This window comes from Amphiura filiformis, chromosome 17 (genome assembly GCF_039555335.1).
Source record: "Amphiura filiformis chromosome 17, Afil_fr2py, whole genome shotgun sequence".
NCBI lineage: Eukaryota > Metazoa > Echinodermata > Ophiuroidea > Amphilepidida > Amphiuridae > Amphiura > Amphiura filiformis.
In genome coordinates this window covers 7,143,666-7,170,420 of record NC_092644.1, presented here as the reverse complement: position 1 = coordinate 7,170,420, position 26,755 = coordinate 7,143,666, and the positions used below count along the sequence as shown (strand labels likewise).

Genomic DNA, 26,755 nt, shown 5'->3' with positions numbered 1-26,755 from the left:
CCTAGGACATTTGCGTTTTGCCTCGCAAAAATACCGTCATTTTAGCCATTTTTGGCGATTCCTTTTCTCTGAAAGAAGGCACTGAGATGAATCAACCTTCCTTTTCCGCGCTACTAACCAAGCAATGGTTGTGGGGAGTTTGATTGACAGTGGCGTATGACGCAAACTAGTCTTTTTAATTCTGTCCCAGAGAGGCCTGACGGCCTGAAGTGAACACCTTTACATTTTAGAACAAAATTGTACAAACTTACAAGGCATAGGCTACATACAAAATTAGGGATTTACAGTGTACTTTATCGTAAAATTGCAGGTCTGTAGTCTGAAAATGCTTGATGAAATTTGAATCGTCAAAGTCTGAGCTTAGCTTTTCTTCATATACATTATCTGCATGTCTTTTGGTGTTCTGCGTAAACTCTCATACAATAAGAGTCACCGCCCTATTATTTATGTAAACTACAACCTATCGTCACTACACTGAGTAATGATGATATCGGTAAGAAATATGTCACTTAGCGTGCGGATGTTTCAATTTTCCTGAGTAAACCTAAGTTGCACTTCGAATGCCTTTAATCTCAGTGTACACTGCGAAGTTCAATGACCTGCCAAAAGCAGACGTGGCAAAACATTGTCACGCTAAATTCCGGAAGTAATAGTTAAAATGATCAGAATACATATGATATTTGTGATATAAATGCCACTATAATAGAAATGCGACGTTGTTAATATCACGTAGCATCAATGACGTCATCATTGGAGCATGTGTACGTACTTTGAAAGGTGGGAAATACCCGGGAAATATTTCAAAAATTATGCGCTTTAAGCAGTAGCGCCAATCCGGCTTGAAATGTGGGGGAACAACCGGCCAAAATGGTTAAAAAGTGGCTGAAAAGAACAAAAAATGGGTCATTTTGCCGAAAGGTGGGGGACACGTCCAGTGTCGTAGATCACGACATTGGGAGGGATGCAGCACCTTTTGGTGACAGAAAAAGTTAATGGTACAAATGCGCGGGGAAAATGTTGCCATATTGAAGCTAAACTGATGGAATTTGGCGCAAAAGTGGATAAATTCGCGCGAAGCGCACAAAAATTTGTACTTTGGGGACTAAAATGGCCAATTATGAGGTTAATTTGGTCAGAAACACACATAAGCGTCAACATGTGATTGTATGGACCATCCCCTGACAAAATATTGGAGGGGATTTATCCCCCCCATCCCCGGGATCTACGCATATGGACACGTCCTCCTGTTCTCCAGGGAGAACTACAACTACTGCACTGGAAATTGTATTTCAACGCAGACAACAAATGACAAAAATGAGGGAAACCAATATTTGATCAATAAATCAACCCTTGCCTTGAGTTGCTGAATTTTCAGTGCAGCAGTTATAGGCCTTGCCCCTATAATATACATATCTTACTTGTCACCAATGCGCTATAATTTTTGAGAAAAATGCAAAAATAGGCACAGGGTGTAGTACCCCCTTAAGCACCATTTAAGTACTTTCCCCTTCCCTACAAACATGACAAATCTGTCAGTACTTACAATCTCCACGTGTTTCAAACAATGTTTCTCTGATTCTATCCATTTCCGGATCAGGAAACCATGGTGATTTTACGGTCAGGGTGACGAGCTGCAATTGAAATAAATAATGACATCATCTTTAGTCTCATAGCTTCTTAAACCATCCAACATTCTACCACTGAGGATAGACCGCAAAAGCATTGAGGAACAGTGTTCACTCCAGTATAATCTATACTACTAAAATAATAGCCGTTGTGTGTGTGTGTGTCTGTCTAGCCTGTCTGTCTGTCCGGCTATGCATTCCGCCGCGCTTCGACGCATCGTTCCGATATTGCAGACATAGATGGGTACCGGGCGGGCGCTGTTTACAGGGTAGTTTCGAAGGTCATCGGAGGTCAAGGTCAAAGGTCATGGGGAAAATACCCCACGTGGATACAAAGCAGCAAGTGCACATGGATAAAAAGAATCCACTAGACAATCTACAACAAGTTTCAAGCTGCCCAAGCCGGTGAACAAGGTCATTCATTCATATATTCCAGGATATGCTGTAATGTCTTCCCAGCATTCATTGCTGAAATCTATCTAATCTACTAAAATCGTAAGCTCTGTCTGTCTGTCCGGCTATGCGTTTCGCCGCGCTTCAACGCATCGGCCCAATATTTCGGATATAGATGGGTACCGCGCATGCGCTGTTGATGGGGAGGTTTTGAAAAGGCCCCCTCGAGGTCAAAGGTCATGTAGGGGGGAAAATACCTTAAGTGGATAACAAGCAACTGGATAAAAAGAAACCAATAGACGATTCCCAACATGTCTACAGTTGCCCAAGCAGCATGGTGCTTTTATGGGTGAATAGGTCATTCATTCATTCATTCCTGGAGTATTGCCAGAGACCACAACTTCACAAGGGACAAGAGTTACATGTATTTTGCTTTCAAAGAAATAATGTACATGTATCTGTAGTAGCTGCAGGTGCCACACAAGGCTCCCTACTGGAAGCAACGGAGTAGGAATATAGGGAATTCCCCAATATCTTTGAAATTGCTGATATAAACCTTCAAACAGTATGCTATCATGCTGCTGGTGCTGTCACAGCTTCATGGCCCTCACAGCTGCAGATGCACTAGTATCATAAACAAAGACAGATAATCAAAATTAAAACCAAACCCAGCAGCCAACTCTTTAGCTCGATTTAAAACCTCATTTATTTAAAATCGGTTGAGAATTAAAGAAACGGTGATGCAAACCCCGTAGACAGTCGTCTTAGGGCATTTAAATAAAGGCACTTAATTTAATGCCCACGTGACGTGACCATGGGCGCTGACATTACAGCATCTAGACAGGATGTCTGGAAAAGTGACCTTTGGCACAGCGGATGGACTTCCTGTATATTTCAATTGGAAACGCGAGATGCATGTCCAAATTTTCTAGCAAATTTATCATTTTCTTGCAACTTTGTAGTATTATTGTAAGAGTTTTTTGAAAACATACTAAAAAAACAGAATCCCCCAATGTATAATTAAGTGGCCTTTTAAAAAGTTCAGCAATTTTGATGATATTTGTCTGAAAAATTCCTATCTCTTATCATTGTAGCACATCTACTGATCACTTGATGGTCTTGGTATGGCGGCGCCCATGGGTCACGTGGGCATTAAATTTAGTGCCTTTTATTTAATACCCTATGGTAACTGGTAGAAGGAACGAAATTAAAAGTGCATTATTATAGCGTTCTAATCACTGAAATTAAGGGCTCTAGTGTGCAAATCAATCATGGAGCAATCGGCAACTTTTTAATTTGCATCTTCCTTTTGGGATTTTGGATCACCGTCTTATAACTTATTTCTGGCTAATTCTTTTGTTGTTTGTACATCATGAGAGTGACAGTTTTACAGATTGCTACTCCACTTAGCGGGTCTCTGTTTAATTTTTGTTTGTTTGTTTGTTTGTTTTTGTAGCCTAGGCCTACATACGTTTTTTTGTCATTTTTCAGATTTCACGATGGCTTGGTAGGCAATGTTTGACGTTCAGCGTTCTCCGTCCAGCGGACACACTGTTTTTTTGCTATAATTGCAAAGTTTTGCTTCGTGATTTGGTGATCATGGTGATTGTGCATGTCTTCATTGTTTTGTTGTTGTGGGTATCTATGTAAACTGAGCTCAAAAATAAACTTTTTCCCAAGGCCATATCTTTAAAAATCTTGTCCATCAAAATGAACCAAAATTACCCACAGGTTTACTTCGATACTCTACTCTAAACACATGTCAGAAATCAAGCAGTTATCCAACTGACACAACAACAAAATGCACTGACATGGAACAGTTTCCTGAACCACATTCACAGCCCAATAATTGGCACCCAGCACAAGAAATCTGTGAGAATAAGTACGAGATCCTTGCACACATGATAATTCCCAAAGAGTAAGTGGAATAGTGTGGAACAAGACCTGTTTCTTGAAGAAAGTGCATGAAAAGCAAAAAGCAGCACCGTATTATTATCTGTGCAAGGATTTTGCATGCAGTCTCACAGATTTGTTGTGCTGGGTGCCAAATATTGGGCTGTAAAAGCCATATTATAACATTTGCTGAGGAGTATGCCCTCAAAAATTTTTAAATTCTGATTTTTACATGATTGTAATGTACTGTAGTCAATAAAGATTCTCTCCAAAAATCAAGACTTTAGGTGCTGTAGTTTTGTCAAAATCCGAGATTTCGAATAAAACGTAGGAACCGTCGTTTTATTATTACGATGGAAATATTAGTCGAACACGTATGCACAGTACGTACACGTCGTGCGGAATACACATACACACACCCCAGAGGATCGTACCGTATTACAACCGCGAGAGTAACATACATTGGCGCTAGTAGTAAATGCCAATTTTCTATGCTTTACCTCACTTGCTCGGCTCAAAATTAAAAGGGGACATATCTGACAGTAAAAGTTAACATTTTATGGAAAATAAATATCTATTTTTACAGAAATGTTATAATATGGCTTTAAAGTAGTCCAGGAAGCTGTTCTGTGTCAGAGCATTTTGCTGTTGTGTCAGTTGGACAACTGCTTGGTTACTGGCATGTGTTTTGATTAGAGTATTGAAGTAATCCTGTGTGTAATTTTGGTTCATTTTGATGGACAGGATTTTAAGATATGACTTGTGATTCACAAGTTGTGAAAAATTATAAGTTTCTTTTTGAACTCAGTTTACCTATTTTTGACTTCATGTTGGGCATACAGCTGTAAGATATTTATTTGAATTGTGTTTTTATTGAAGATTTGCTGTAAGGCGTGACTTTTGGGGAAACTCCCGTTTACGATCTTCAAGGTTGGCGCCCAACGTTGGTTTTCAACCCTTAAATCAAACGGTGGATTGTTCCATGTGGTGTTTCTCTTTCTAGTTCGGTTAGTGAATGTATTTTAATTTTCTTTGCTCATTCTGTTTGAAATCGAGCTTGTGATCGTATGATCGTGGCACAGTGTCATCGCCCCGATATCTTCATGGCAGAAATCGTAGGTTGAATCCACAGCCACGCATGGCCATTTTGTTCCGACCTTTGAGACGCATAATGAGCCGGGGGACATCCGACTAAGGCTACTGTTAATAGCCTGGTAATTGACCTCTCTGTGTGTGAGTGAGCATGTATACGCCATTGATGAGGTCAATGGTCATACGTTTTTAGACTGCTTGCACGAGTGAGTGCAGCTAGCCTACACTGCGCTATAGTTCGGCACATATAAAATCAGAATATTTTTGTCAGTTTTTGAGTTCAAGACGCAATGGTTCTTTCTCAAGACACAAGCTAACGACTACCATGTTCTTTCAACACATATATTCAGTGCGAGCCTTAAAATTGGCTTCTTTAGAAAGCAAAAAATTACTGGAGATATTCATCATTTTTCACCCAGATATCCAAAGATTTATCGTCTGAATATCAAATCGTACATAGTGTGACGGGGATCCGAAATGTCCTAGCAAACCGCGTTCGGTCTTCCCTGAAAAGCGCTAATTGGTATTGGCGATAGACGGCGCGCTTCCTAATTGCATGAGAAGTGACGTAATCCGGAAAAAGCAGTGACCAGCGATTTCATGAATTTGTGTGTAAACAACCCGGAACGAGTGATATTTATCACTAAAACAGTGTTGGGGATTCAGGTAGTTATAAATATATAATTAAGATTTGAGTAAACAAACATCTATAGCACATAATGAACCCGCTGGCGTGTGTTTAAGTGCTCTCAAATGATAGAAATTAATGTTTTCTGGTGCGTGTTTTGCATTCAGATCTGCATTCAAATTGCACATACTGCAGTTACTGTCCGTTTTCCTATACACAATACACAGTGCTCTTTCCCATTGACGCGTGACCTCTACAAATAGCCCTACGTTAAAAGTATGGGGATATGACTAGTTAACGTCGCTGTGTGAAAAATAACCGGCCAATATTAAAAGTACTCTTCTAAAGTTCTAGAAAATATAGTTTTTAACATGTCCTAAATTTTTAGCTAATTTAGATGTTTGGAAATATTCGTACTTTGGTGTTTTAGTTAATGTTATAGGTAATAGTACATTGCCTAGTTAACGTCGCTGTGTGAAAAATAACCGGCCAATATTAAAAGTACTCTTCTAAAATTCTAGACAATATAGTTTTGTAACATGTCCTAAATTTTTAGCTAATTTAGGTGTTTGGAGAGGGTCGTACTTTTGTGTTTTAGGAAGGATATGTAAACGACAGATAACACCAAAAATATGAAGAAATTATTTCCAAACCGTGTTAAGTCAACAATCATTATGTTGCTCATTTTCAAGAATGCTGGTTTACAAAAAGCACGCCATTGTCTCATTTCGTGAACAAAAGTACACATACCATTGTTTCCTTTCGTTTCCTTTATAATCGGTTACCCAACTGAAGCTATAATACAAACTTTATTGCGATATCGCACATGAAAACAGTCACATGTGCACAGCCAGAGAAGATCCGATTTAATCAGTTGAGCTGTTTCAATGAGTGTTATCTTGGTTTAATAGCTTTTAATGGGGTTAAGTCCTGCAAAGGTCGAGATGAATTCTACTGTAGACATGACTGCATCATGATGTAAACAAAACATGGTCGCCAAGATTTGCGTATTTTTGACATGACAATCTCGAGTTTGGGTTCGAAATCCTCTTTGTTGACATAATGTCAGGCGCTAATTTGTGTGTAGGGTCATCACTAATGTGTATCTATCATGATGTTAACTTCGCTAGAGTAAGACATGAGTGATTGGCCGTAAACTTTGTCATTTTCTAGATCGTATTCATTTTGGAAATTTATATTTTACAATTCGTCAAGTAAGCAATAGGGTCATAGGGCACGGTACATGCTCGCTGATATACACGTACAAGTACGGTTTGCCATACAAAGCATTGTGTAGGATGTATAAATAGATTGAATGTTGTACTTTGTTTATATTATGTCAGATGCTCCTAATTAAGTGATTGCTCGCCCATTGTTGTGATTTTAACTCATGTACCAAAATAATATACCAAAATGTTGTTTGGCATGGATTATTTGGATGTTCATAATTAATTGATTAATTGCTTTTCTGTTTGTCATGATGTCAGCTCAGAGGATCAAAATTGCCAAAAGAAATGTGTGTTTAATAATGTTATCTTTAATTAAAAGAAATCAATCTTTCATATCAGTGGTGTTTACATTTCAATCATGTGAAGTTCAAGTAAATAGGTGATAATGATGTGTCTTCATATTATGCATTTATATAAACTTGTGTGTAGGCGTATAAATGTCAGTTATGCAAAATGGCATCGTATTTGAGCAGAAATGCCATTATTTATTATAGCTCAGTTGCAATGTAGGTGAACTATAGTCCTGGTTCAGATTTTTATGTGTGTACCAAAGGATGAGTATTATTGTTTCATTGGGTTGTAGGTTGGCGTGAATGAGACAGTGTCTAAATCATAACATTTTGGATTACCGTATTCTATTTGCAATTGTTTGGATATGAATGGTGGCGGACGTGGTAAAGGAACAACATTTGTCTATTTTTGTAGTGTAAAGTCGAGCGAGTTAAGGACAAATGTGAACCAAAGGGTTGCAAAAGAAATATTGGTGCTTTTTCTGAAAGTAAGGCCTAGTTGACATGTACGCATAGGCCTATAGTCATGTGGTGCTACAGCAGTGTGCTAGAAATTAAGGTGGCACCTTACTCGAGTGTCATATATTTATACCGTAAACGTTCGCCTAATGGCGGTATGGAGTTCTTGGAAATGAGAGAGCGCCATCCCTGTAAAAGCCGACTATTATCACTGATCATTAAGGGTACGTGTAGTTAAAGGATGAAACCTATCGACACATACAATTATGAACAAGATCGAACAAACTTGTTCATGATAATGCGGTAATCATTCACCTGATACGTTGTGGCCCAGTGAGCAGAGCATTAGACTATAGTGCGAGGATAAAGAGAACTTGTGGAGAAGTTTGATGGTTCGAATCTCATGCAGTAATTTCTGATAGATTATGATGTCTGTCAATGTTTTTTTTTTCTGATTTGAGGAAATGTTATTCTCTATTTTCTTGATTTTATCTTCAACATTGTAAATTATATAATTCTATCATTTTATCTTGTATGTGTCTTTTTTCATGATTCTTTGTTTTTTCGTTTTATTTTAGAGTAACTCAGTCCATTCAATCAAATGTTGTAATGAACCTATTTGATTGTATAGGCATTTGTTATGTGTGTGAGACGAACTGTCTCGTGCGGCAAGTCTTTCAATTCGCGCGAGTGTCCTTGCCTATGCATCAGTGGTCATAAGAGGTATATCATTTTATTCGAAAGGGGGGGTCCCAAATATACGGGGGTCATAAAGTTTTGGAAAGAATAATAGCAGGGGGTCATAAAATGTTTTATGACCAAAATGTAGGGAGTCACACGATGACCATAGAAAGTGTGTTATTTTATTCAAAAAGACTGATTTCAATGCCATTTTGGGGTTTGGGATCATAAAATTTTTGTTGCTGAAATAGGGGGTGCGCAATTTTATTGACGCAGACTTTTTGTAAATTTGGGAACCCCCCTTCCGAAAAAATGATAGCCCTCTAAGAGGATTCAAAAGATAACCTCTGCCCCAATAATCCCTAGCTATATTTGTTTGAAACTGTTCCACGGAGGATATCATAAATGACCTATAGTCTTCAAATGATATAAATAAAAGTTGAATGAGTGAACGAACAATTTTTACTTGAATATTGATTTCGGGCGTGCATGACGTCGCACTGAGAAGCTCTGAACTTGTGTGGGATATTTAGTCCCTGGAGCGCTGCCTATCATTTTAATTCTGTTCCATATGCCTCCTAAACGATCACGGTCGGAAACGAGCTCGGAAACTTCACCAAATTCAGTTTATTCGCTTAGAAAACAACCAAAATCTTCTAAACTCATGTCGGATTCGGACAGTGACTGTACTACAATGGACTCCCCTATGCATACCAGTATACGGCATGATCTACATCATAGCACAGTGAGCGCCGATACGCTTGACGTAACCAAGTTGTTTACCACACTCGACAGAATGGAGGGACGTTTGAATGGCGGATTTAAAGACATGAGTGCAAAGCTGGATGATGTGAAACAAGAAATTAAGGAGGTGAAAGAAGATGTTGAGCACGTTAAATCTTCCGTTGGCATCTTAGAGGACAAAATAACATTTGTTCAGAAAACTCAAGTCCCAAAACTGGAGGCAGAACTACGCTCTAAGATTAAAGCCCTGGAACAAGCCAAGCTTGAAACGGAATTATATAGCAGGAAGTCAAACCTACTTTTCTTCAATGTTCCCAATGTCGCAAAAGAAAACACTGAACTTGTACTTCGTGAACACCTCATAAACAACTTGAAGATACCGCAGGCTGCTGACTTCTTGTTTAATAATGTCCATCGTCTCCCATCAAAATCACAATCTGGCAACAAACCTCACCCGGTGATCGCTAAATTTGTCAGGATGGCGGACCGTGACATGGTATTGAACCATTCTCATGATGGCTCCAAGTCCAAGTTCGGAGTCGCACCTCACCTTCCAGCTATGATGCAGGCCGAGAGGAGACGCCTTGTTCCAATCCGGGAGAAGCTGGTAGCTGAGGGAATAAAGCCAAGATCCGTACCACAGGAACCAAAGTCCAGCTCTTTGTGAACAACGTTGTTTGGAACGGCTAACTTGCCTATCGTAAGTCTACTTGCACTTGGACTTGTAATTTTGAACATGATTTTGAGTTTTGCTTACAATTATACCATATGTATCATGCTTGCCATGCTTGGTTTCATCAGAACTTTGCGAATTTCGCAGTTTGCTAAACTTGGACTTGAACTTTTCCATTAATTTGCATGGCTTCAAAGCATCTTCATCGCATTGACTCTCACAAGTTTCAATTGAAATTTGTTGTTCTCATCTTAATAAATGTTTTTAGTAACATTGTTTAATTGGTTTAATTGCCTGTTATACCACCTTAATTGTGACCTTGTTATCCATCTTATGCTCGGTTGATCTCCAACATTTCTTGTGCTCAGGTGATATAATCTGTACTTTAATTCATGCTCCCATAACTTTTCTTTCTACACAGTTCCACACAGTTCCAACTTGCTTTTGTGCTTCTATTTGTACGCTATTTATTTATTAGATTATGTTCATATTATATATGTTATGTATTTTGGCAGAACGATTTTATCTGGTATATCTGTTTGAGTGTTTTTTGTGTTACATGTTGGCAGCTATGGTAAGTGAATGTTATTTTATTGATATTATTGAAATGTTGTATTATTTGATACATATTAATTCTGTAATTACTTTTGAGTATGATTGAAAAATGTAATTCTTGTTACAAAAACATCACGCATCACCAGCCAAATATTTTGTGTAATGGGTGTAATACATTCTATCACACCGTTGTGTTTATTCTGATCTTAATCATGAGAGTTGGTTTTGTTTTAAATGTACTGGTGATATTTTCCTTTTAATCATTATATTGATGACAATGAATTTAAATTTGCTTTATTTAGTTTTGACCATAGTATTGATTATAATAGAATGTTAAGTCTCAAATTTAATCCGTTTGTCTTCAATGACATGTTGAATAATTCTGATAATTTGAATCATTATGATATTTCACATTCCTGTTCTTATATTTTTGATCATGATGACATTTCTGCTTCTTGTGATGATGATTTTCAATTTTGCATATTAACCCTCGTAGCTTTAATAAAAATTGTGATCAAATTAATGCCTTTCTTTCAGGATTAAAACATACCTTTTCTGTTATTGCATTATCCGAAACTTGGTTCAAAGAAGATGGGTCTAATATTATTTCTATTGAAGATTATGTTTTTCTACACGAGCCTCGTCATGGAAGAAGAAGTGGTGGTGTTGCTATTTATGTTCATAATTCACTTTCGTATAAAATTAGAAATGATTTAAAATTAATTGAAGGGCCAAGTGAAGAGATGGACCATTCCGAATCTGCTTTTATTGAAATTTCAGTTCCTGGTAAAAAAAATATTATTGTTGGTAATGTTTATCGTGCCCATAGATCCAATACTGATACGTTCTTAAATGATCTTACCAATTGTTTAACTAAAGTTAATTCTGAAGATAAACATGTTTACATATCTGGTGATTATAATTTTGATTTGTTACATTGTAATGATAATTATACCATTAACGAGTTCCTTTCTATTTTTTATAATCATAATATGTTCCCTCTTATTGACAGGCCTACCAGAATCACGCCCACAACAGCGTCTTTAATTGATAATATTTTTAGTAATGTCTTTACGCATAATATTAAATCTGGTGTTGTCATTGCTGATGTTAGTGATCATTTTCCTATTTATCAAATTACCAAGTCTGCTTCTGTTTCTAACATTAATTCAATTCAAATTCCAACTCGACTATTCAACCAAACCAGAGTTAACAACTTTCATAATAATTTAAGTCTTGTCGATTGGAACTTCGTCACTGATTTTGAGTCTGCTGATGATGCGTATAATGCTTTTTGTCATAAATTTGCTGATGTTTATAATTTCCATTTTCCAATTAGGTCTAAACGCCTCACTAACTCTAGCCGTCGTCGCATTCCTCGTAAACCTTGGATTACCTCAGCGATTTTAAAATCTATCCTTCGCAAAGAAAAGCTGCATAAGAAGTATGTAAGTCGTCCTACCGATTCTAATAAACTTGCCTATGTGACTTATCGTAATAAACTTACTGCTTTAATCAGAATTTCTAAGCGTCGCTATTATGCTGAGAAACTTGAAGAATCTAAGTTTAATTCAAAGCAAACTTGGACTGTTCTTAATAACATCTTGGGACGACATAGAGGACCTAAAATATTCCTTCCTTTTTCAAAGTTAATGATTCTCATATTTCTGATCCTCAAATTGTTGCTGATAATTTTAATTCTTATTTTGTTAATATTGGTCCTGATTTGGCACGTAACATTTCTCATACAGACATTAATTTTCAACATTTTATGAGAGAAATCAGTTCTCCCTCTAGTTACACAGCCGTGACGTTAGTCACGGCTGTGTCTTTTTTCTTACAGGTTCTTTCTTTCTTTACACAGCCGTGACGTTAGTCACGGCTGTGTCTTTTTTCTTACAGGTTCTTCTTCTTTACACAGCCGTGACGTTAGTCACGGCTGTGTCTTTTTTCTTACAGGTTCTTTACACAGCCGTGACGTTAGTCACGCTGTGTCTTTTTTCTTACAGGTTCTTCTTTCTTTCTTCTTTCTTCTTTCTTCTTTCTGTCAACCATTACATTTGCTCTAGCACTCACATGCTTACATCGATTTTGACCTAACTTGGTCACAATGATCATTGACCGTGCCCCTACATGTCACATGAAACTTGTGGGGTCAAAGGTCACGCAGGGGTCATAGGGGTCAAAAACGTGATTTCGACTCAAAATGCATCTTCTCCTACAAATTACGTAGAACAGTGACGCCACTTGCACACATGCATTGTAATTACCCAGTGTCTATAAGGTGTACACAGATTTGGGGTCAAAGGTCATTAAGGGGTCACTTCCGGTATAAAACGGAATACCTTCAAAAATTTTATTATCTAAGGAAAACATAGGACAATAACGGTATGTTCACATATGAGTTGCAGTTATCCAATGTATATGTGGTATTTTTTTATTTGGGGTCAAAGGTCATTAAGGGGTCACTTCCGGTATAAAACGAAATACCTTTAAAATGCATCTTCTCCCACAAATTACGTAGGACAGTGACACCACTTGCACACATGCATTGTTATTACCCAGTGTCAATGTGGTGTACACAGATTTGGGGTCAAAGGTTATTAAGGGGTCACTTCCGGTATAAATCGAAATATTTTCAAAAATTTTTATTAGCTAAGAAAAACATAGGAGAGTGATGGTATGTTCACACATGAATTGTGTTTTCCCAATGTATATATGGTATTTTTTTATTTGGGGTCATAGGTCATTAAGGGGTCATTTCCTGTTTGAGACAAAAAAACTTTCAAAATGCCCCTTCTGCCACAAATAACATGGCAAAGTGATGCCACGTACACACATACATTGACATTAGCCAATGTCTATGGGGTTTTCATATATTTTGTGGTCAAAGGTCATTAAGGGGTAACAACACGGCTGTGTTCGTGGTCTTAGACCACAGCTAAGTCTAGTTCTTTCTTCTTCTTCTTCTGTCAACCATTACATTTGCTCTAGCTCTCACATGCTTACATCGATTTTGACCTAACTTAGTCACAATGATCATTGACCGTGCCCCTACATGTCACATGAAACTTGTGGGGTCAAAGGTCACGCAGGGGTCACAGGGGTTAAAAACGTGATTTCAACTCAAAATGCATCTTCTCCTACAAATTACGTAGGACAGTGACGCCACTTGCACACATGCATTGTAATTATCCAGTGTCTATGTTGTGTACACAGATTTGGGGTCAAAGGTCATTAAGGGGTCACTTCCGGTATAAAACGAAAAACCTTCACAAATTTTTATTAGCTAAGTAAAACATAGCACAGTAACGGTATGTTCACATATGATCTGCAGTCACCCAATGTATATGTGGTATTTTTTTTTTTTTTTTTTCAAAGCTCATTAAGGGGTCACTTCCGGTATAAAACAAAATACCTTTAAAATGCATCTTCTTCCACAGATTCTGTAGGACAGTGACGCCACTTGCACACATGCATTGTCATTACCCAGTGTCTATGGGGTGTACACAGATTTGGGGTCAAAGGTCATTAAGGGGTCACTTCCGGTATAAAATGAAAAACCTTCAAAAATGTTTATTTGCTAAGAAAAACATAGGACAGTAACCGTATGTTCACACATGAATTGTGGTTACCCAGTTTATATGTAGTATTATTTTATTTGGGGTCAAAGGTCATTAAGGGTCACTTCCGGTATAAAACGAAATACCTTTAAAATGCTTCTTCTTCCACAAATTACGTAGGACAGTGACGCCACTTGCACACATGCATTGTTATAACACAGTGTCTATATGGTGTACACACATTTGGGGTCAAAGGTCAGTAAGGGGTCACTTCCGGTATAAAACGATATACCTTCAAAATGCCCTTCTGCCACAAAAGCATAGCAAAGTGATGCCACATGGACACGTGCATTGACATTAGCCAATGTCTATGGGGTTTTCATATATTTTGGGGTCAAAGGTGATTAAAGGGTCATAACACGGCTGTGTTCGTGGTCTTAGACCACAGCTAAGTCTAGTCTTTCTTTCTTCTTTCTGTCAACCATTACATTTGCTCTAGCACTCACATGCTTACATCGATTTTGACCTAACTTGGTCACAATGATCATTGACCGTGCCCCTACATGTCACATGAAACTCGTGGGGTCAAAGGTCACACAGGGGTCACAGGGGTCAAAAACGTGATTTCAACTCAAAATGCATCTTCTCCTACAAATTACGTAGGACAGTGACGCCACTTGCACACATGCATTGTAATTACCCAGTGTCTATGTGGTGTACACAGATTTGGGGTCAAAGGTCATTAAGGGGTCACTTCCGGTGTAAAACGAAAAAGCTTCAAAAATTTTTATTAGCTAAGTAAAACATAGCACAGTAACGGTATGTTCACATATGATCTGCAGTCACACAATGTATATGTGGTATTTTTTTTATTTGGGGTCAAAGTTCATTAAGGGGTCACTTCCGGTATAAAAAGAAATACCTTTAAAATGCATCTTCTTCCACAAATTATGTGGGACAGAGACGCCACTTGCACACATGCATTGTTATTACCCAGTGTATATGGGGTGTACACAGATTTGGGGTCAAATGTCATTAAGGTGTCACTTCCGGTATAAAACGAAATACTTTCAAAAATTTTATTAGCTAAGTAAAACATGTGACAGTAACGGTATGTTCACACATGATCTGCAGTCACCCAATGTATATGTGGTATTTTTTTTATTTGGGGTCAAATCCCATTAAGGGGTCACTTCCGGTACAAAACGAAATACCTTTAAAATGCATCTTCTTCCACAGATTCTGTAGGACAGTGACGCCACTTGTACACATGCATTGTTATTACCCAGTGTCTATGGGGTGTACACAGATTTGGGGTCAAAGGTCATTAAGGGGTCACTTCCGGTATAAAACGAAAAACTTTCAAAAATTTTATTTGCTAAGAAAAACATAGGACAGTAACGGTATGTTTACACATTAATTGTGGTTACCCAATTCATATGTGTTATTTTTTATTTGGGGTCAAATGTCATTAAGGGGTCACTTCCGGTCTGAGACGAAAAACCTTCAAAATGCCCTTCTGCCACAAGTAACATGGCAAAGTGATGCCACGTGCACACATGCGTTGACATTAGCCAACGTCTATGGGCATTTTCATATATTTTGGGGTCAAAGGTCATTAAGGGGTAACAACACGGCTGTGTTCGTGGTCTTAGACCACAGCTAAGTCTAGTTCTTTCTTTCTTCTTCTTACACAGCCGTGACGTTAGTCACGGCTGTGTCTTTTTTCTTACAGGTTCTTTCTTTCTTTCTTTCTTTCTTCTTCTTCTTCTTCTTCTTTCTTCTGTCAACCATTACATTTGCTCTAGCACTCACATGCTTACATCGATTTTGACCTAACTTGGTCACAATGATCATTGACCGTGCCCTTACATGTCACATGAAACTTGTGGGGTCAAAGGTCATGCAGGGGTCTGGGGTCAAAAACGTGATTTCAACTAAAATGCATCTTCTCCCACAACTTACGTTGGACAGTGACCCCGCTTGCACACATGCATTGTTATTACCCAGTGTCTATGTGGTGTACACAGATTTGGGGTCAAAGGTCATTAAGGGGTCACTTCCGGTATAAAACGAAAAACCTTCAAAAATTTTTATTAGCTAAGTAAAACATAGCACAGTAACGGTATGTTCACATATGATCTGCAGTCACCCAATGTATATGTGGTATTTTTTTATTTGGGGTCAAAGCTGATTAAGGGTCACTTCCGGTATAAAAAGAAATACCTTTAAAATGCATCTTCTTCCACAGATTATGTATGACAGTGACGCCTCTTGCACACATGCATTGTTATTACCCAGTGTCTATGGGGTGAACACAGATTTGGGGTCAAAGGTTATTAAGGGGTCACTTCCGGTATAAAACGCAAAACCTTCAAAAATTTTTATTAGCTAAGTAAAACATGGGACAGTAACGGTATGTTCACACATGATCTACAGTCACTCAATGTATATGTGGTATTTTTTTATTTGGGGTAAAATCTCATTAAGGGGTCACTTCCGGTATAAAACGAAATACCTTTAAAATGCATCTTCTTCCACAGATTATGTAGGACAGTGCGCTCTTCCGATCTAGCATACGTTAAGGAGAAAGTATAAGTGTCTATGGGGTGTACACAGATTTGGGGTCAAAGGTCATTAAGGGGTCACTTCCGGTATAAAACGAAAAACCTTCAAAAATTTTTATTTGCTAAGAAAAACATAGGACAGTGACGTTATGTTCACACATGAATTGTTGTTACCCAATTCATATGTGGTATTTTTTTGTTTGGGGTCAAATGTCATTAAGGGGTCACTTCCGGTCTGAGACGAAAAACCTTCAAAATGCCCTTCTGCCACAAGTAACATAGCAAAGTGGTGCCACGTGCACCCATGCATTGACATTAGCCAATGTCTATTGGCGTTTTCATATATTTTGGGGTCAAAGGTCATTTAAGGGGCCACAACACGGCTGTGTTCGTGGTCTTAGACCACAGCTAAGTCTAGTTCTTACACAGCCGAGAGCTGTGTTTTGTTTCTTACGAGATCGTCTACCTTTCTTCTGTCAACCTTTACATTTGCTCTAGCACTGACATGCTTGTACCGATTTTGACCTAACTTGGTCACAACCATCATTGACCATGCCCCTACATGTCACATGAAAATTGTGGGGTCAAAGGTCACGCAGGGGTCATAGGAGTCAAAAAAGTGATTTCAGCTAAAACTGCATCTTCTCCCACAAATTACGTAGGACAGTGACGCCACTTGCACACATGCATTGTTATTACCCACTGTCTATGGGGTGTACACAGATTTGGGGTCAAAGGTCATTAAGGGGTCACTTCCGGTATAAATCGAAATATCTTCAACAAATTTTATTAGCTAAGAAAAACATAGGAGAGTGATGGTATGTTCACACATGAATTGTGTTTACCCAATGTATATGTGGTATTTTTTTATTTGGGGTCAAAGGTTATTAAGGGTCACTTCCTGTATAAAACAAAATATCTTCAAACATTTTTATCGGCCAAGAAAAACATAGCACACTGACGGTATATTCACACATGAATTGATGTCACCTAGTGTACACGTGGTATTTTTTTCGGCGGGGTCAAAGGTCATTAAGGGGTCACTTTCGATGTCTGACCGAATACTTTCAAAATGCTTCTTTTCTCAAATTACACGGCGCAGGGATATGTGCCTGGTGCATATATATTGGCTATAGCCAGTGTCTATGTGGTGTAAAATAATTGGGATCAAAGGTCATTTAGAGGTCATTTTAATTAAAAGACTTATATCCTTCAAATTCGACATGTATGCACGGCATAGCAGCCGACAAGCCTACACGTGGTAACGCGCAATGGTCGAGGGCTTTTATTACACAGCCGAGAGCTGTGTTTTGTTTCTTACGAGATCGTCTACCTTTCTTCTGTCAACCTTTACATTTGCTCTAGCACTGACATGCTTGTACCGATTTCGACCTAACTTGGTCACAATCATCATTGACCATGCCCCTACATGTCACATGAAAATTGTGGGGTCAAAGGTCACGCAGGGGTCATAGGAGTCAAAAAAGTGATTTCAGCTAAAAATGCATCTTCTCCCACAAATTACGTAGGACAGTGACGCCACTTGCACACATGCATTGTTATTACCCACTGTCTATGGGGTGTACACAGATTTGGGGTCAAAGGTCATTAAGGGGTCACTTCCGGTATAAATCGAAATATCTTCAACAAATTTTATTAGCTAAGAAAAACATAGGAGAGTGATGGTATGTTCACACATGAATTGTGTTTACCCAATGTATATGTGGTATTTTTTTTTATTTGGGGTCAAAGGTTATTAAGGGGTCACTTCCTGTATAAAACAAAATATCTTCAAACATTTTTATCGGCCAAGAAAAACATAGCACACTGACGGTATATTCACACATGAATTGATGTCACCTAGTGTACACGTGGTATTTTTTTCGGCGGGGTCAAAGGTCATTAAGGGGTCACTTTCGATGTCTGACCGAATACTTTCAAAATGCTTCTTTTCTCAAATTACACGGCGCAGGGATATGTGCCTGGTGCATATATATTGGCTATAGCCAGTGTCTATGTGGTGTAAAAATAATTGGGATCAAAGGTCATTTAGAGGTCATTTTAATTAAAAGACTTATATCCTTCAAATTCGACATGTATGCACGGCATAGCAGCCGACAAGCCTACACGTGGTAACGCGCAATGGTCGAGGGCTTTTATTACACAGCCGAGAGCTGTGTTTTGTTTCTTACGAGATCGTCTACCTTTCTTCTGTCAACCTTTACATTTGCTCTAGCACTGACATGCTTGTACCGATTTCGACCTAACTTGGTCACAATCATCATTGACCATGCCCCTACATGTCACATGAAAATTGTGGGGTCAAAGGTCACGCAGGGGTCATAGGAGAAAAAAAAGTGATTTCAGCTAAAAATGCATCTTCTCCCACAAATTACGTAGGACAGTGACGCCACTTGCACACATGCATTGTTATTACCCACTGTCTATGGGGTGTACACAGATTTGGGGTCAAAGGTCATTAAGGGGTCACTTCCGGTATAAATCGAAATATCTTCAACAAATTTTATTAGCTAAGAAAAACATAGGAGAGTGATGATATGTTCACACATGAATTGTGTTTACCCAATGTATATGTGGTATTTTTTTATTTGGGGTCAAAGGTTATTAAGGGGTCACTTCCTGTATAAAACAAAATATCTTCAAACATTTTTATCGGCCAAGAAAAACATAGCACACTGACGGTATATTCACACATGAATTGATGTCACCTAGTGTACACGTGGTATTTTTTTCGGCGGGGTCAAAGGTCATTAAGGGGTCACTTTCGATGTCTGACCGAATACTTTCAAAATGCTTCTTTTCTCAAATTACACGGCGCAGGGATATGTGCCTGGTGCATATATTTTGGCTATAGCCAGTGTCTATGTGGTGTAAAAATAATTGGGATCAAAGGTCATTTAGAGGTCATTTTAATTAAAAGACTTATATCCTTCAAATTCTACATGTATGCACGGCATAGCAGCCGACAAGCCTACACGTGGTAACGCGCAATGGTCGAGGGCTTTTATTACACAGCCGAGAGCTGTGTTTTGTTTCTTACGAGATCGTCTACCTTTCTTCTGTCAACCTTTACATTTGCTCTAGCACTGACATGCTTGTACCGATTTTGACCTAACTTGGTCACAACCATCATTGACCATGCCCCTACATGTCACATGAAAATTGTGGGGTCAAAGGTCACGCAGGGGTCATAGGAGTCAAAAAGTGATTTCAGCTAAAATGCATCTTCTCCCACAAATTACGTAGGACAGTGACGCCACTTGCACACATGCATTGTTATTACCCACTGTCTATGGGGTGTACACAGATTTGGGGTCAAAGGTCATTAAGGGGTCACTTCCGGTATAAATCGAAATATCTTCAACAAATTTTATTAGCTAAGAAAAACATAGGAGAGTGATGGTATGTTCACACATGAATTGTGTTTACCCAATGTATATGTGGTATTTTTTTATTTGGGGTCAAAGGTCATTAAGGGGTCACTTTCGATGTCTGACCGAATACTTTCAAAATGCTTCTTTTCTCAAATTACACGGCGCAGGGATATGTGCCTGGTGCATATATATTGGCTATAGCCAGTGTCTATGTGGTGTAAAAATAATTGGGATCAAAGGTCATTTAGAGGTCATTTTAATTAAAAGACTTATATCCTTCAAATTCGACATGTATGCACGGCATAGCAGCCGACAAGCCTACACGTGGTAACGCGCAATGGTCGAGGGCTTTTATTACACAGCCGAGAGCTGTGTTTTGTTTCTTACGAGATCGTCTACCTTTCTTCTGTCAACCTTTACATTTGCTCTAGCACTGACATGCTTGTACCGATTTTGACCTAACTTGGTCACAACCATCATTGACCATGCCCCTACATGTCCCATGAAAATTGTGGGGTCAAAGGTCACGCAGGGGTCATAGGAGTCAAAAAGTGATTTCAGCTAAAATGCATCTTCTCCCACAAATTACGTAGGACAGTGACGCCACTTGCACACATGCATTGTTATTACCCACTGTCTATGGGGTGTACACAGATTTGGGGTCAAAGGTCATTAAGGGGTCACTTCCGGTATAAATCGAAATATCTTCAACAAATTTTATTAGCTAAGAAAAACATAGGAGAGTGATGGTATGTTCACACATGAATTGTGTTTACCCAATGTATATGTGGTATTTTTTTATTTGGGGTCAAAGGTTATTAAGGGGTCACTTCCTGTATAAAACAAAATATCTTCAAACATTTTTATCGGCCAAGAAAAACATAGCACACTCACGGTATATTCACACATGAATTGATGTCACCTAGTGTACACGTGGTATTTTTTTCGGCGGGGTCAAAGGTCATTAAGGGGTCACTTTCGATGTCTGACCGAATACTTTCAAAATACTTCTTCAAAGGTTCTTTCGATAGTATTGATCAATTTTCTATAATAGATAATTGTCCTTTCCTTTTGATGCTAAAACGCTCGTTTATGTTGCATTAAGTAAATAATTAACTCAGATCCGTATAAATTGTAACAATTTAGCTCAGTGTCTTCTTTAAAAAGAACTATGTTACGGGTTACACATTTTGGACTCGGAAGGTTACGGTGATTAACTACTTTCCGGGACTCTTTTATCGCCGCCTCTTCACTGGGCTCTTCATCGTAAAGGGTACATAGCACAAAATAGCTTTCCATAGACTTTACGTGCAAAATAGGGGTCACGTTGTAGGCTTTAAGTCGAGTTACGTCTTACTTTGAAATATATATTTGATATCATCTTAATCAGAACAAAATTCTGCATAACATATCTGAAAATGACACCATATTTTAGGTCTACTTTTTGAGAAAAATAGCGCTATATAAAAAGGCCCGATTTTCCCGTGTTTACGTCCGACTGCTAACCGCGTTTTGACCTCGTGTGTTCATGCGCTCATCATCGTAAACATCACTCGAATTTTCGCGTTTTCTGTTCAAATTAGTAGAGATCACATTCACAAGTTCTAGCAAAACACGATTTGCAACACTAAAAGTGTTAATATTGTACCGATTTTGCATAATTTTTATGCAAAGTTGGGACTATAGGCGTGATAAACTTTTGCCGGAAACCGCTTCACAGGCGGATTTAGTAGTATAAACTCTAAAACATCTTCATACCATTAATTAAAGAGGGCCATCCTCAAGCGTTTACCACTGAAGCAAAATGTAAAAGGTCATTTTGAGGCGATGACCAATTTACACCGTGCATTACAATTATTTGAAGATTCTAATTACTTTTGTTGTGATGAGTATTGTATAATAATAATATTAAACACGTACTAAATGCAGAGCGATACGAATTCTATTTTCGGTATATGGGAAGCTTGCCCAAGTACAAAGAATACAAAGCATACGATCAGATACATGGTCAAAATAAGCAACAATACGACTATTAGTAGGCCTATATTCTGGATTCACCAAAATATACCCTGTTTTTTGATATTTTGTACACCATCGTCAAAACAACCCTATTGGCCTACATCACGAACATAAAATGTTTGCAAACATAGTTTACAAATAACCCTTTTTAGCGAAATTGGGAACAACCATGCGTTGTGTTTACCCAATGTATATGTGGTATTTTTATTTGGGTCAAAGGTCATTAAGGGGTCACTACCGGTTTAAAACGAAATACCAACAAATTTTATCAGCCAAGAAAAACAGCACAGTGATAGTATGTTCACAAATGAATTGTGTTTATATATAAGTGGTATTTTTATTTGGGGTCAAAGGTCATTAAGGGGTCACTGCCGGTCCGAGACGAGAAACCTTCAAAATACCTCTTCTGCCACAAATAACATAGCAGAGTGATGCTACATGCACACACGCATTGACATTAGCCAATGTTTATGGAGGGTTAATAAATTTTGGGGTCAAAGGTCATTAAGGGGTCACCCCTCGGCTGTGTTTGTGGTCTTAGACCACAGCTATGTCTAGTTCTTCTTCTTTCTTCTGTCAACCATTACATTTGCTCTAGCACTCACATGCTTACATCGATTTTGACCTAACTTGGTCACAATTATCATTGACAGTGCCCCTACATGTCACATGAAACTTGTGGGGTCAAAGGTCATGCAGGGTCACAGGGGTCAAAAACGTGATTTCAACTAAAATGCATCTTCTCCCACAACTTACGTTGGACAGTGACCCCACGTGCACACATGCATTGTTATTACCCAGTGTCTATGTGGTGTACACAGATTTGGGGTCAAAGGTCATTAAGGGGTCACTTCCGGTATAAAACGAAAAACCTTCAAAAATTTTTATTAGCTAAGTAAACCATAGCACAGTAACGGTATGTTCACATATGATCTGTAGTCACCCAATGTATATGTGGTATTTTTTTTACTTAGGGTCAAAGCTCATTAAGGGGTAACTTCCGGTATAAAAAGAAATACCTTTAAAATGCATCTTCTTCCACAAATTATGTGGGACAGAGACGCCACTTGCACACAAGTATTGTTATTACCCAGTGTCTATGAGGTGTACACAGATTTGGGGTCAAAGGTCATGAAGGGGTCACTTCCGGTAAAAAACGAAATATCCTTAAAAAATTTTATAAGCTAAGCAAAACATTGGACAGTAACGGTATGTTCACAGGTGATCTGCAGTCACCCAATGCATATGTGGTATTTTTTTATTTGGGGTCAAATCTCATTAAGAGGTCACTTCCGGTATAAAACGAAATACCTTTAAAATGCATCTTCTTCCACAGATTATGTAGGACAGTGACGCCACTTGCACACATGCATTGTTATTACCCAGTGTCTATGGGGTGTACACAGATTTTGGGTCAAAGGTCATTAAGGGGTCACTTCCGGTATTAAACGAAAAACCTTCAATTTTTTTTATTTGCTAAGATAAACATAGGACAGTAACGGTATGTTCACACATGAATTGTGGTTACCCAATTCATATGTGGTATTTTTTATTTGGGGTCAAATGTCATTAAGGGGTCACTTCCGGTCTGAGACGAAAAACCTTCAAAATGCCCCTTCTGCTACAAATAACATGGCAAAGTGATGCCACATGCACACATACATTGACATTAGCCAATGTCTATAGGGTTTTCATATATTTTGGGGTCAAAGGTCATTAAGGGGTAACAACACGGCTGTGTTCGTGGTCTTAGACCACAGCTAAGTCTAGTTCTCTCTTTTTCTTACCAACTGACGTGACAGAAGTCCTCTCCATTTGCAAAACTTTAAAGTCTAGTGCTAGTAGTGGATTTGATGACATAAAGCCGGACGTTGTTAAATCAGTTAGTGATTTAATTGCACCTCCTCTTGTTCATATATTTAATTTATCGTTAAGTTCTGGTGTAGTGCCCGATAAGCTCAAGATTGCTAAAGTAGTCCCTATCTTTAAAAGTGGCGAGAATGATATCTTTGGCAATTACAGGCCTATTTCAGTCCTACCTGTTTTTTCTAAAATATTGGAACGTATAATTCATAAAAGACTTTATAGCTTCATTCATCGCTTTGATTTACTTCATAAAAATCAATTTGGTTTCCGTCCTAATTTTTCATCAGAAATGGCCATTCTTCAAGCATATGATAATATTATTTCCGATCTAGATAAGAGAAAGCATACTATTGGGTTATTCCTGGACCTCTCGAAGGCTTTTGACACCATAAACCATGATATTCTTCTTTCCAAGCTTTCTAATTACGGTATTCGTGGTATAGCCTTCGAGTGGTTCAGGAGTTATGTCACAAATAGATCTCAATTTGTTACTTATAATCATCATAATTCGTCTTTATTAAATATATGTTGCGGGGTTCCTCAAGGCTCAATTTTAGGGCCTTTACTGTTCATTATTTATATAAATGATTTAATGTCTGCTGGTACACATTCTCGTTTTATTTTATATGCCGATGATACTAATATTTTGGTATCTCACAATGATTTGACTCAATTAATTAATAATGTTAATTTCGATCTTGCGAATATTTCTACTTGGTTCAAGGCGAATAAGTTATCTCTTAATGTTAACAAAAGTAATTATATGATTTTTAAAAATAGGTTCAGTAACCGCAATTATCCAGATATTCATATCACCATTGATAATCACATTATTTCTCGCGTTTCAAGTACAAAATTCCTTGGTTTAATTTTGGATGAATGTTTAACTTGGAAAGATCACAATGTCCAAGTTGCAAATATTGTTTCAAAGTATTCTGGCATACTCTTCAGACTAAAGCACGTTTTACACGTGAACATTTTGTTTTCATTATATAATACCTTAGTTCTCCCACATATTCAGTATTGTAGTTTAATTTGGGCCGACCGTAATAATTGCAATTTAGATTTAGTTCATCGCAAACAAAAGCGTATTATGCGTCTCTGTACGAATTCTCATTTTCTTGAACATTCGACACCTTTATTTGCCAGACTTAATACTCTTACTGTAGGCCCCCTATATGATATTCATAAATTATCTAAAGCTGTGTTTATGTATAAATTTACGAATGATTTACTGCCTGTAAATTTTTCTGATTACTTTGTCACTGTCAATAGAATTCATAATTATGGTACCAGGTCTTCTGAATTGTTTCGCCCTCATAATTTTGTCTCTGATCTTGCCAGAAATACGATCAGAAGACAGGGTCCCATTCTATGGAATGCTATTGAGACATGTACTGTAATTCCTTATCAGTTAAAAATTTAAACTAATGTATAAAGTGAATTTACTGTCTAATTATCATTAAGTGGTGATTATTTTATGCTCTGAATATTATTCATGTTATTTAATAGTGTTATCTATATGTAGTCCGCACTTCCAGACATATCTGTCCTTTTCGTGTCATTTGCTCTCTTGTTATGCTGCTTTTGCTTTTCCATTTTGCACGCTTGTTTCGTTCATCCTTATGGACCTAACCAACTGTCTGGGAGTGTGGTTTACTCATGGATCTGCCTTTGTTGCCAACATGTAGCGAATGTCTGTCCCACTTGTAGGTAATGTCTTTGTCTACACATAAATGGTGTCTTTGTCTTTGCACTGTTTTTGTATTTTGTTATTACCTTTCAGGGTGGCTAAAGTCTTCTCGAGCTTTGCTCTTTTTTTGGTCATCCTACCATTATGTATAATATATATTTTCTTTGCGTTGATATGGTAAATAAATAAACTGAAACTGAAACTGAAACAAAATCATACAACGACCAACTGAATAGAGACTGTGCATATGACGTATCATCCCGTAAATCTAGTGGCGGACTACTCAAATACATTCAATAAAAGCATGATTGCATCTACCGCGACAGTTCGTCTCACACACATAACAAAATGCACTACGATCAAATAGGTTGATGACAACATTTGATTGAATGGACTGCACTGCGCCATGATTACGGGGAAGAAACCGGTTCAAATCTTTTGTTTGGAGCCAATCGATAAACGCAAGGCCTCTATAGCTATCATTGAATACTGGCTAGGATTCCACAACACAATGAGAACATGTTATAAGGCGCTTATTACCGGAAATATTTTATCTAGGCTTATGTCCGATCGAATTAAATATTTCCGCTAATCCCTTATTGCGTCCACATTTGTCGGCAATAGCGCTATACGCTGGCGAAGTTACGTAATAATCGGATTAACTACCATAGCAATAGGTGAATCATGCTGATTAGTTGCACCTGTAAGATTAGTATCTTTGAAAAGACCGGTATTGTATTCAATCTATGATTGCAGACATACAGGTGATGAGTGCAACCTGCTTGTAGTACAGCGCGAAATGTTCAAAATTGTTTTCACCTATTGCTATGGTAATTAGTCTAATCCGATAAATGACGTAACTTGCCAGCGTATGCCCGACGTGTTATGTCCGTTAAAGCCTATTACCGGTCATAAATCTCTTCTTTCTACATGAGCATCATCAGAAAATTTAACCCGATTTTAAATGTTTTCACTGAAAATTCACTTTCACTTTAGAACAAATTACAGACAATGCGGTAGGTATGTCATGTAAGAAAAATGCAAATTCAAAAGTTCCAAAATTAAGACCAATTTTGTATTTATGTAGGTTCTATTATTATTATTATTATTATTATTATTATTATTATTATTATTATTATTATTATTATTATTATTATTATTATTTTAGTTTGACAAAGTAGTCCCATTTTACAGTAGACGTAGCTCTATATCGCATTTTATACATGTAGGCCCTACTATGGTGGACATCTTTGAAAAAATGACAAAAATTAAAAAAATTACACTGACTCCCATCATCATGCTATTTTTTTTCTTGGTGGGGGTCCCAAATTTACAAAAAGTCGGCTTCAATAAAATTGCGACATCCCCTATTTCGGCAGCAAATATTTTA

The 26,755-nt window shown here is 37.9% G+C and overlaps 1 protein-coding gene across 3 annotated transcripts in view; it reads right to left on the bottom strand.

Moving 5' to 3' along the window:
• LOC140136878 (uncharacterized) overlaps positions 1–26,755 on the bottom strand; it is a 76,953-nt gene that overhangs the window by 24,118 nt on the left and 26,080 nt on the right. For all 3 annotated transcript variants that reach the window (XM_072158487.1, XM_072158488.1, XM_072158489.1), the window contains exon 3: positions 1,544–1,631. In XM_072158487.1, the coding sequence (XP_072014588.1) occupies positions 1,544–1,631 (88 nt within the window). The remainder of the gene's footprint in view (positions 1–1,543; positions 1,632–26,755) is intronic.